General features: G+C 33.8%; 1 protein-coding gene across 2 annotated transcripts; it reads left to right on the top strand.

Annotated features, from left to right (window-relative positions):
- Nucleotides 1–1,957: 1,957 nt before the first annotated feature.
- Nucleotides 1,958–9,635, top strand: LOC132614766 (UDP-glucuronate:xylan alpha-glucuronosyltransferase 1). 2 transcript variants are annotated; one of them, XM_060329291.1, is made up of 5 exons: nt 1,958–2,159; nt 2,933–2,983; nt 6,490–6,696; nt 7,329–7,960; nt 8,263–9,635. In XM_060329291.1, the coding sequence occupies exons 2-5, from the start codon at nt 2,964–2,966 to the stop codon at nt 9,309–9,311; spliced, it is 1,908 nt and encodes a 635-aa protein (XP_060185274.1). In that variant the 5' UTR covers nt 1,958–2,159; nt 2,933–2,963; the 3' UTR covers nt 9,312–9,635. The 2 variants fall into 2 exon arrangements, with proteins under 2 accessions (XP_060185274.1, XP_060185275.1); XM_060329292.1 differs by having other exon boundaries at nt 7,347–7,960.
- The last annotated feature ends 3,539 nt before the right edge of the window (nt 9,636–13,174 follow it).

Consider the following 13,174-nt stretch of genomic DNA (forward strand, 5'->3'; position numbering starts at 1 on the left):
TTTCAATCTTTTTTTGCTCACCTCTCAAGCTTTCCAAAATATTTATTTGATCCTTGTGGTTACCCTGATAATAATGCCTTATTAATTAAACGATTGAAGTTATATACATTGGAAATATAACAAATTTAATTATGCTATTAATGTAATATAGATGGCAACATTATATAATTACTTTACTTTCCAGTTTATATTAGACTTGCTATGATAGTATATGTATTATTGTATGTATGTACAGTTTTTATAACTTTAAGTCTTTAATTAAATGATTAATTGTTGAGATTGCATAACGTATTAGGATAGCTCCATTTTAGCAACTTTAGGAAATATTAACTCTTTCGTCTTTGGCCAAATAGATATCCAATTATGGGATGTAATTTTTACCCTTTTCGTGATGCAATTAAATAGAAACTTAATAAGTGGAATGAAATAAATGGGGCTAATCTTAATTACTATTACTATTCTTTTTGTCATTAGATATTATTATTCGGTGAATTTTTTGAAACAATAAGCAGATGCATTCACTACTTAAAAGAAATCTCCACGTGTTTTATGGCAAAAAGCAATAAAAGGAAGAAACATATTTTCTTTGTACTGTTTCACGAAAAGAGGGAAGAAAACTAATCAGTCACAAGCAGATTCATTACTTTTGACCAATAAATTGAGTAGGCATTACTACAACCAAATGACTCACGATATAATTATTATGGACAACTAAAACCAAAGAAAAAAGTTAGGCAAAACCTACTCCGATTAAAACTCTAATCAAATTACTAGTTGTAATTATGCTTTTAAATAAAAACCTAATTGATATCTATAAAAGGCATTAATTTTACCGGCTGCCACAGGCTGTTATTGTAATATTCCAAACAATCACCTAATTGAAATGATTAACTTTTTGTACTTATAATACAATTAATTAAGTAGATATAACTTCCTAATCACCAGTTTCACATCATAATTCTCGAAACAGGCACATCATCAACTAAACAAACATTGTTTTCATCGACCTAATCCAGCTACTAGAACTATTCCCTTTAAGAATACTTTTCCTACCTTCTACATGTACATAGCCAACGTTAATATATTTTTTCTTTAAGAAAAATTATAGAAGATAATCCTTTTTTTTTTTTTTAGGTTCTAGTCTAATTTAACCACTTCTTATGTCTCTACGAAGCGGCTACAATATCTTTAATCTCCTTTTCCTCTCTAGATTTAAACTTTAAAATATACAGTCTTATAGTTAATTAAGGTTGATTTTTTGCAGGCTTTTTCGAGTCTACCCGTTGCTAAATGAACATAGTAATAGATTACCTTATTGAATCTAAGAAACATATTTTAAAATATAGTTCAACTTTAATTTTGTGCAATGATAATATAATAAAATTTCTTTATATCAGTGTACATGGATTAAAGGTGTGTTTGGTATGTCAGAAAATATTTAGCCAATTTTTTTTTGTCTCGCTATCCAAACTCTGTAAAATTTAAAAACTATTTTAAATGACCTATTGGAGAAACATATTGAAAAATTTAGAAACTATTTTAAATGACCTATCGGAGAAATATATAAGCTAATATCATTTAATGTTTGATTGCCGGACAATAACTTATTTTCTAAAAAATATTTTCCTTCGTACCAAACACAATATCCTTCATATTATCTCCCCGTGCATTCCACTAACTCCCCATTCCAAGAAGGGAAAAGGGTCCAAAGATGAGAAAAAGAATGAAATAAGAAATTTCCATTTCCTTTATAGAATGACTTATATGTTGTAAAGAATTTAAAAGGGAAATTAGGAAAAGTGAAGAATTAAAAAACATGTTATTGCAGTATTCCTTATTTTTATTTGTAAGAAGAGACAATTCGAAAGCAAAGAAGTTTGGTGAAAAATGGTTCTTGCTATTGACTTGAAAAGACATGTATTTCTTATTTTTATATTTTTGGTAGCTTCACAAAAATATATATACATAGAAAAGGTTGGAGAATTCAATCAGAGGAGAAGTTGTTTCTTACATTGAGAGTGTTCTTTCTTCCTCTATCTCATACAAAACTTAAAACCTTCAACACCTTCTTCAATCCAACACAGATAAATTAAAAACAAAGAAGAAGAAAACAAGATATCTATTTTCATGGGGCTTCTCATTGCCTAGTATTTGCAATAGTAAGTTTGAATTCTTTTGTGTTATGATTTCTGCTCAATCTTTCATCATCCTTTTTTGAAAACATATATGTAATTTCAATGTTTTAGTATGCAAAAGTAGAGGTGGATCAAGTACAGGTTCTGCGGGTTCAACTAAACCAATTGATTTCTACTCGAATTATGTGTGTATAAACTAATTTTTCGGGACTGAGACGTTATTATTATTTTATAAAAAAAATTAAAATATATATGGAGTATAATTATAAGATTAAATTCAGTCTGAGCATATTGATTCTAAATTCTGAATTTACGTGTGAGCATTATTTGTGCAGTAATCATGGTTTCCTTTTACTCTCTCTATTAACTTTTATTTGTCCACTTTAAACTTTTCACGCTGTTTAAGAAATAATAAATGAAATGCATAATTTATCAATGTACCCATATTAATTAGTGCATATTTTTATTGGATTTGAAAAATGATTTGAAGTGAGTAATTAATACTATGAGTAAAACGGAAAAAAAATTGTCTTTTCTTGATATGCTAAAAGTGACAAGTAAAAGTGAAAATCTATTTTTAGAATACTGAATAAGTAAAAATGAACTGAGGGAGTAGTTTGTGTGCTTTGCAAATCCATCTATTTTTTCACTTGTCTTACTCAATGGCAATGATGCAGAGGTACTACTTTCCCTGTAGAATTTGTAGCATTAATTTCTTATTGAACTCATTCAATGTGTATTTTTTTTCTTATATGTTTTCACAAATTTATTTCTGATTTTCATTCTTCTCGAGCAAGATTGAATACAAGTGATTAAGCTGGAGATCTCATGGAGGCTAGAAGATCAATGTGAGTTTTTTGAAAAATATTTTCTGTTAATTTATCAAAGATAATAAATAATTGGAAAGTTCAATTATAAGATATTCTTTTTTTAATAGTATGTCATTTGATATAGAAGCAAATAAATTTGTCAAGCTAGTATCAAAATTTCAATCCTCTGAAAATGGTTATACTCTGTACAAGTCTTGAATTAACTCTTGGAGTCGTTTGGTTACCGGATGGGAGAGATCATAATATCCCATTGGTTGAAATGATTCATGGTTTAGCTATCCCGCTTGTATATAAGATAGTTAATCTCACCATTTTGGTACAAAATGATTACCGAGATAAAAATTCTCTATTTTATTCTGAAATTATTATCCCTTATCCTACCAACCAAACAACACTCATAATCTTAGTTCGAACTAGTATCTAGACTAGACATGCTCTTTCAATATTTGACTGCGGATTTCGAGATATTATTTGATGAATAGATAGAGATGTTAGAGAGAAATACGAACAGGTGGAGCATAATTTGTATAAGAAGGAAAATTATCTGTTAGTATAATAGATTAAGAGCCTGTTTGGATGGGCTTATGCCTACAAGCTGTTTGCAGCTTATAAGCTAAAAAAAATAAGTTGGGGTAGTCCAACTTATTTTTTTTAGCTTATAAGTTATTTTCAGCTTATAAGCTGCTTTAGATAAGCTAAGTCAAATGGGCCCAATTATTCTTTTGAGCTTATTTTAAGCACAAAATGACTTTAAGCTGGCCAGCCAAACACTCAAAAAAACTGAAAACAACTTATAAGCAATTTATAAGCCAATCCAAACGGGCTCTAAAATATGTTATTATATAGTAACTTTTCTTTTATATTGTTAGTGTATAGTATAAACTAATCTTCTTTACAATCACGATGACGATAGTTATGACGATAAAGGTTTACAATCCATTCAAAGTGATCATGCAAAGGCATCATAACACACACACACAAATTGAAACTGCAAGATTTTAACATACACTCACTGAAAACCAAACGTCCATGTCATATCATTTTCACAAGGAAAGAATTAAAATTGTGGCTGGCATGTGGAGCTTAGAAACTACGTTTCTCTAGAAAATGTACCGTATGTCCGTATTTATAGATTATACTAAAATTCCTACAAAGAATAACCTTATTTGCTGGTCCTTTAATTTCAAGTAAAGAACTCCAAAACTTAGGAAGTAAGTTTACTAGAAAATGTATCACATCATACTTACAAGTTACACTAATTAATTCTGTTGTTCTGGGTTTAATTTTTTCAACGAAAGAACCTATATTACTTTCGAATTACTGTCTCTCTTTCTTCTTTTTTTCTTTCTTATATTTATAAATAAAAAAGAAATAAAAAATAGCTGATCTCTTTAATATCAGATAGGCAAAGGGAACTCAGAACTATGTGAGTCTGAAGATTTATTGGTTCAGGGAAGGTAGAGTTAGTTGTATCTTCCTAATTTTATAAAATCACTTTGATTAGACTAAGCAACCCTTTAGAGATTTATTAAATTGACTCGGTTGTGGTCCAACATGTGGTAGGTAAAGAATTCCAACTTTTCAACCTAGGTTTCAAAGTTTAATATTTCTTCGAGAGTAAATAATTAGATGAGATCTTTAATCTCATTTGTTGAAGGACAGATTAGTTAGTTGTTGAAGTAGCTAGGCAGTGTCATATACCTCTTTCTTAGACATAAATCTAAGATTAATAATGGCTAAAGGTTGTGATCATGGTAAGTACCCTTCCATATTTAATTAAAGATTTTGTATTCGTAAGAGGCATTTTACCCCCCTAAAATCGACTTTTCAGCGCGAATTTGAATTAATCGATCCAAACAGACTAGTATTGAGCATTGAATCAACACCAACAACAGCATACTTAGTGTAATGTCACAAGTGGGTCTGGGGACGATAGAGTGTATGCAGACCTTATCCTACCTTGGGAGGTAGAGAGGTTGTTTTCGATAGACTCTCGGCTCAGGATAAAGCAAAAACAAAGCAGGTCAAAAAGGATAAAAGGACCAATAACTAAACAAAACAGTACGCTAAGCAAAAAATAAAAGACAGTAAATAGTTACATAAATCAAATGATAAGAACTACATGAGAAATACTACGACTACTAATAAGGAAGGAAAAGCGAGATAACCCTTTACTACTTGCTAACCCTCTACCCTAATCCGTGCCCTTGCACAACATCCTATCTAAGGTTATGTCCTCAGTAAGTTGTAATTGCGTCATGTCGTATCTAATCACCTCTCCCCAATACTTCTTTCGGTCTACCTCTACCTCTCCTAAAGCCATCCATAGCCAACCTCTCACACCTCCGTACTGGGGCATCCACACATCTCCTCTTAACATGCTCGAACCATCTAAGCCTCGCTTCCCGCATTTTTTCCTCCGTTGACGCCACTCTCACCTTGTCCCAGATATCCTTATTTCTAATCTTATCTCTCCTAGTATGCCCACATAAGCATCCTCATTTCGCAACTTTCATCTTTTGAACATGAGAGATCTTGACTGGCCAACACTCCGTCCCATACAATATAGTTGGTCTAACTTTCACTCTGTAGAATTTTTCTTTGAGTTTTTGTGCCACCTTCTTATCACAAGAGACTCCGGATGCGAGCCTCCATTTCATCCACCCCGCACCAATACGATGTCTAACATCATCTTCAATCTCTCCATTTCCTTGGATAATAGACCCAAGATACTTGAGACTTTCTTTCTTTTGGATGTCATGAGTATCTAGCCTCACTTCCACATCAGCCTCACGTGTCACATCACTGAACTTACACTCAAAGTATTTTGTGTTGGTTCTACTCAACCTGAACCCTTTAGACTCTAGAGTTTGTCTTCAGACCTCCAGCTTAGTGTAACTCTCCCGCGAGTCTCGTCAATCAGCACTATGTCATCTGCAATAACATACACCATGGTACATCTCCTTGGATATGCCGCATCAATTACATCCATCATTAAGACAGATAAAAATGGGCTAAGAGCTAATCCCTGATGCAATCTCATCATTACTTAACACTGAATGAGAAACTAAAAATAAATAAATACTAGAAAGAGAGAGTGGGGTGGGAACCGAAGTAATAATGTATACCATCATTCAATAACCAACAAATACAGGGACAGCTAACAATCATTAATTCAGGAGAGCCCATATTCCATAGGGTTTAATTTATATACATTGACATCAGAAAGCACTTTTATGCTGGTAGAGTATTTTTATCTGTTGTAGTAGTTTGCCTGCTTCATTTCTATAGTACTAATCACTATTAATTTTGAGATAACTTGATACTGGAAACTTAATATGATTGTTTGAGGATGATAGACTAGAAAATCAGGTGTAATTATTAACTTTTAGATTCACACCACCAAATGTAAAGAGGTGTTAAGGATATTAATTATCATTCTCATTAACACAAATTACTTACTAATAATTGTTTAATTGAATACTTGAATCAATTTTTCTCCCTACTTGTACGCCATTTTACAGAGAAGATGCATGCAAAAGAAGATTACAGAAAATAAAAGTGAAGGATGTGGGAAGCATAAAGCCCCTCCAAATCCCCTTTCAAGAGAAGAGAAATTGCAAGTTCCATTCTCTAAAGCTTGTGCTATTTCTCGTTGTGATTGGCACTTTCTACATGATTCTCTCTTCCCCTTCTATTTGTCAACAAAATAATGCTGACAGTGTTTCAAGGTATGCTCTTCTTCTTATATTCTTGAATTCTATACTTGACCAAAAAGAAACTAAAATATCTGTTATACATTTATGAGTTTAACTTCTACATGCTAACAGTGTAAATGAACTTTTATGTGGAACTAGTTATTAACAAAAGAGGTTCGTATTACACGAATAGTGCAATAATTATTAATATAGTCACTGTCACTGTATAGTGTATATTATAAGTTAAATCTTTTACGTTTGTGTGAATGTAAAATTGATAGATAGGAACTGAAAGTCAATGAATCATTCAAAGGGTGCTTATAAAGTATTAGCATGGTTAAGGGCCTATCAATTTTTAGGTGAAGAGATAAAATTTGTGTATACAAACCATGTTATAACATGGTGAACTTTGAAAGAGAAATGGTTGATAAATGACATTTGGCTAATTTCTCCTTGTCTTTTTGATAATTTACTATACTAAGAATCGGTCATCTCAGAAAAATTAGCTTAAGGGATAGTGAAGGAAAATTGGAGAAAAAGGAGAAGATTTTTTTTTTTTTACTAAGGATTCTACTTGAAAATTCAAAGCACAGGGCCTCTTTTGGTGTTAACCAAATTGGTCACAGCTTAGTTGTTGATTAATGGAAACAAATTATATAATGCAGGCAACATTTTGTGAACAGGTGGATATGGGGTGCTTCTGATCCTAGATACATATCAGATATAGACATAAGCTGGGAGGAAGTATCTCAAGCTCTGGATCAATTGTCTGATCAAAATAAAGTTGTTGAGAACATCGGCCTTCTTAATTTCAACAAAGATGAAATCACTGACTGGAGACAAGTTATTCCTAATGCCAATCAAACAGTATTACACCTTGACTACGCCGAAAAAAATGTGACTTGGGACACCTTGTATCCTGAGTGGATTGATGAAGAACAAGAAGATAATGTTCCAAGTTGTCCTACTTTTCCAAAACTCGAAGTCCCTAGGACACGCTTCGATCTCATAGCGGTCAAGTTACCGTGTAGAAATGAAGGAAATTGGTCTAGAGATGTTGCGCGATTGCACTTGCAACTAGCTGCTGGTGGTTTAGCTTCCTCTGCTAAGGGCAAACATCCTGTACATTTGCTTTTCATAAGCAAATGCTTCCCTATACCGAATCTTTATAGGTGCAACGAGCTTGTTTCTAGAAAAGGTAACGCGTGGTTGTACAAGCCAGACTTGAGTGTTCTTAGAGAAAAACTTCAACTCCCTGTGGGATCATGTGAACTTGCTCTTCCCTTTGGTACAACAGGTAAGATTACTATTGTTTTTCCTTCTAGTGATGTGAATGTTTATAAGGATTTTTTTTCATTCTTGGCCCATCGGTCGAAATTAATTATGGGTGCTAGTCAAAATATACAAAACCTATACATATTATATGTATATTTAAGTATATTATATGTATATTTTTTTGTATATCATATGTATATTATGTGTATATTTATACTTAATATACAAAACACATATATTTGCTGGCTATTTTGAGCGATCCAAAAATGTAATTATCCCATTTAGAGATACCAAGAATTGATAGCGTTTATGTTATCATAACAGAGGAAGAACATTCGGGGATCAAAAGGCGTGAGGCATATGCAACAATCTTGCATTCAGCTCATGTATATGTATGCGGAGCCATAGCAGCAGCACAAAGTATTAGAATGGCCGGGTCCACGAGGGACCTCGTGATTCTTGTCGATGAATCGATAGGTGAGTATCACCGGAGCGGACTCGAGGCAGCAGGCTGGCAAGTCAGGACTATACAGAGAATAAGAAATCCTAAAGCAGAAAAAGATGCCTATAATGAGTGGAACTATAGCAAATTCAGGCTATGGCAGTTGACAGATTATGACAGGATTATTTTCATTGATGCTGATTTGCTTATACTTAGGAACATAGACATTTTGTTTAGGATGCCACAGATTTCGGCCACGGGAAACAATGGCACGCTCTTCAACTCTGGTGTCATGGTGATCGAGCCATCAAATTGCACATTCCAGCTCTTAATGGATCACATAAATGAGATTGAGTCCTATAATGGAGGTGATCAAGGCTACCTAAACGAAATATTCACGTGGTGGCATCGGATACCAAAGCATATGAACTTCTTGAAGAACTTCTGGATTGGTGATGATGAAGTGGTGAAAGCAAAGAAAACACATCTTTTCGGGGCTGACCCTCCAATTCTTTATGTCCTTCACTACTTAGGATACAAGCCATGGTTGTGTTTTCGGGACTATGATTGTAACTGGAATGTAGACATATTACAAGAATTCGCGAGTGATGTTGCACATCACAAGTGGTGGAAAGTGCACGATGCAATGCCCGAGCAGCTGCAGGAGTTTTGCCTTCTAAGATCAAAGCAGAAGGCACAATTGGAATGGGACAGAAGGGAAGCAGAGAAAGCTAAATTTGTAGATGGACATTGGAAAATCAAGATCAAGGATCGACGACTCAAGATATGCACAGACAAGTTATGCAATTGGAAGGGTATGTTGAAGCATTGGGGGCAAAAAAAGAATTGGACAGATGATCCTTCTTTTCACCCTTCACCACCAACCATAAGGACTAAAAAAGCCAAAACATCCTCCCTTTCTGGTATATAACAAGCAATTTTGGCTTTCTTTCTAAGTTAAGGTATAACTAATATGCAGCGATGTGTTCAATCTTGTGGGAAGAGGGTAAAGGACATGCATGAAGTTGCTTTCAGAAGCTCAGTTAGTCATTTGATGAAATTTTCAGCTTTGATATATGTTAATAGGTTTTATGCTATGGGTTGGGCAGTTGCCCTCATTTTGTGGGAGACTATTGTAGAGTTCTCCAATTTTACACTTATGTTCTGTATGTTTCTCGTCTACATTAATTATATTCAAGTATGTTGAACATTTGTAGAGCTGTTTAAACTTAATTTTGAGGTATTATTTTCGATCTTCTCCAAAGCAAAATAAACTGTGTACTAGTATATTAAAGAGAAAAAGAAGAAGTAAGGTTATGGATCATGATTTTCTTTTCCTATCTCTTAAATAAGGCCAAAGAGCTCCAGGGCAAAAATTATGATGCTGGGTCTTTTGATACCAAATATCTGATTTTAGGTGATTCACAAACTCAAACAACCTTAAAAGATTTTAGTTTAACAAATTTAAGGCACGCTAAAGATGCCTCATTTGAAAGTTGCCCTCTGGATCATTATCTCCTTTTGGCCTTGTTTATTGGAGTAATCATATAATCAATGTTCAAGCTCATTCTAGTATTACAAGTCAAACATGCCTCTCAACTAGTTAAATGAATGCCCTACCCCGATCCCCATCTTGACTTGTTAACAATTAGACAAAGGCTTCATTCACCCTATTATTACTAATCCCTTTTTTTTTTCCTAGCCAACTTATTCAATTAAGTTTTTTAGTGACATTTATTTCCTCTCATAACCATCTACCAGTCAAATGAGGATTCATAAATTGAAATTTATGAATTCTGAACTTTAGATCTTTTGAGTTGTTGAATTTTAAATTAATAAATTATATATATTAAATGATTTTTTTAAAACAAATAAAGAATTTACATAAAAACTACTCCTATTGAATTTTACGGAACTTGTACCTTCTACTCTACCTCCACCTTTACTTCCAATAAACATCTTGAGAAAATCATGAGAATTTAAGTGTCATGAGAGTTGAGATTGATGCATCAATTGTGGGCCATTCGTCCATGTACGAGTTTTACGTCTTAGATTATTTTCTTCCTGCATCCCAAAAATGTTCCCCAGATGTTTTACAACATGAATATTCAACCCTACACAACTCAAAATATCTTTTTTCTTTCTGAATATTACTACATTATATTGTTTTATGATAAATAATTTTGGTGACGTTAAATATTGTTTGTCGATATATTATAGTACTACATTGTTAAGTTATACCTTTTACTGTTAAATTTAGTATAAGTTTTTATAATTTCATACTTTAGAGTTACCATTCGTCGGGCTTATTTCATGCCTTGTTTTTCCCTTTATTATTTTTGGTACAATGGAAATACTAGAGAGAAACCTTTTTTTTTTTTTAAGCTACATGGATTAAATGAATTAAGAGAAGAAACTACATATCCTTGAGCGCATCTTCCCAAATCAACAAATCTTCTTCAAGTTAATTTGTACCCTTCATTGACAAAGAGTCGGCACATTATTTACCTCCCTCCAGATATTGTGTAAGGGTGGCCTTGTTGAATCCTAAAGAATATTTACAATATTTAATAATAGCATCAGCTAATAACACTGTGTCCTCCTCATCGATAAGCTTGATGGCGCAATTTGTTTCCACTTCTAAATATTTATGTCATTTCAGTTATTAGTTGTAACTTTTTTTATATTGGATAATTTAGTGACAACACTTGAAATAGGCTTTACCTTATTTGAGTACCTCCAGGCCCCAACAACCACTTTCATTTCTTTTCTTTTTTTTCGCGCGGATTGCCCTTCATTTGGGGTGGTCTTTAATTTTTGCTCTTCAAATTGGTGGTCTTTAAGTATTGTCTCTCGCCTAACATCCTGAGGTTGTGAGTTCCAACCCCAGCTCAGTAAAAAAAATAAAAAATCGCAAGGCAGAATTTTCGTGAAGCGAAGGTTGCAAAATTCTCCCTCATGCAGAATGAGGCAGAATTTTGCAAATTTGCTATGCAAATTCTGCCTATTTGGGTCTTAAGGCAGAATTTGCATGGGCCAGGCAGAATTTGCACGGACAGAACTTAAAGACCACCATTTTGAGGGGTAAAAATTAAAGACCACCTCCAGCGAAGGGTAATCCTGCAAATTGCCCATTTCATTTCCTTGACCATTTCTAAAGAGCCATGCGAAAGCAGAATTTCCAGTTTCCTTCTTGACATATATACACACTTCACATTTTGGGTTGTCAATGTGGCGTCCTACTGGGAAGCTACAATAAAATACATATGGGAAGTTTCACGCTAAGAGACTTCATCAAGTAGTGATAAAGAAAACATAGCTTATCTATGGTCAGTAGCGGAGTTAGAATTTTCATCGACGGGGTTCAAAATATAAAAAAGTAAACATATAAAGAAGCCAAAGGGGGTTCAACATCTCCTATATATAAATAAAAAATGATTTTAACCATGTAGAAACAGTGTTTTTTTCGGATGAACTCCCTCCGCCCTATGTGGCTCCGCCACTATCTATGGCTACAAGTATTAGCACGCCTACTTATATAGGTAAAGGCTACATCATTCAGATAAGTCTAAGATGTCAGATATCCTCATAAATAGTAATCACATCCCAAGAAGGAGCTATTCTCCTATTTAGCATTTGAGTCATTATTGATGAGTCTGACAATATCTGTATGTTCCTCCATCCTTGCTCCACCGCAATTTGGATTGCTTTCCGAATTGCTAACGCTTCATCTATCACGGCTCTTCCAACAAAATGAATTGGACTACCATAGACATGAAGCACAGACCATTAGCCTTGAAAGCTACCATCGCAATACTCGCTTTTCGAGTATTTGAAGCCAAACTCGCATCAACATAAAGCAAAACATTTTTCGGAGGAAAGGTTAGTGAACTTGGCTATTCACAACATGCCGCTCCTGGCGCATAGGGTTTGCACTATTTATTTCATCTGTAAACTCATTAAAGTCAGATAAAGCTTTTGATAAAATATCAACATCACTCCACAATAAGGAACTAACACATAATCATTTCTAGCTTTCTAAATGATCATCCATAATATAGATATCGATAATTGCAACAAAACATTTGTGTTTGAAATATTTTTAGTATCCAAATATAGTGTCACGACCAAATTTAGGATCGCGCGGGCACCTACCTTTCCCTCCTCGGTAGACGAACCCTCAATCAATAACATAGAATCAAGTAAAAACAATTTGAATATTCCAATAACTAAGTACGATTAACAGCGGAAAACAATTATCTAATAAACTCCAATATTGAGAGAATTTACAACCGTTAAATAAATACGACTCTTTTCAAGTTCCCATGACCTGGTCTAGACTAGTGCAAGAGCGACTAAAAGACACGGATTACAATAACACTATAAACCCAACCTCCGTCCTGGAATGGAATGGGAGGAGGCCTTTAGATTAAGCATTGTGCATCTCCGAACATGTTGCAATTAATCACTTGAAACACTCTACACCCAAAAAGGGTGTAGCAAGAGCAGTTTTAGTACAATCAACGCGTACTGAGTAAGCATCATAGGTCGACAATGGTTAGTAACACATATCAGTAAAAGAATTCACGAATAAACATGATAGTAACTAATTCAAGTCATAATCCATGTACTGCTCATTATAACAGCAGATTCCTTAAATCCTTATCCTTTCCCTAATAATCACAAGACGAATCTACAACTTTCTTTACAAAATCATATATCATTATACCTTTCGTATTGGTCTAGAAGTCAACCCCTTGTTATGAATCTTTTATTCTACAACCCTTAGAGGCC

This window comes from Lycium barbarum, chromosome 10 (genome assembly GCF_019175385.1).
Source record: "Lycium barbarum isolate Lr01 chromosome 10, ASM1917538v2, whole genome shotgun sequence".
Classification (NCBI taxonomy): Eukaryota; Viridiplantae; Streptophyta; class Magnoliopsida; order Solanales; family Solanaceae; genus Lycium; species Lycium barbarum.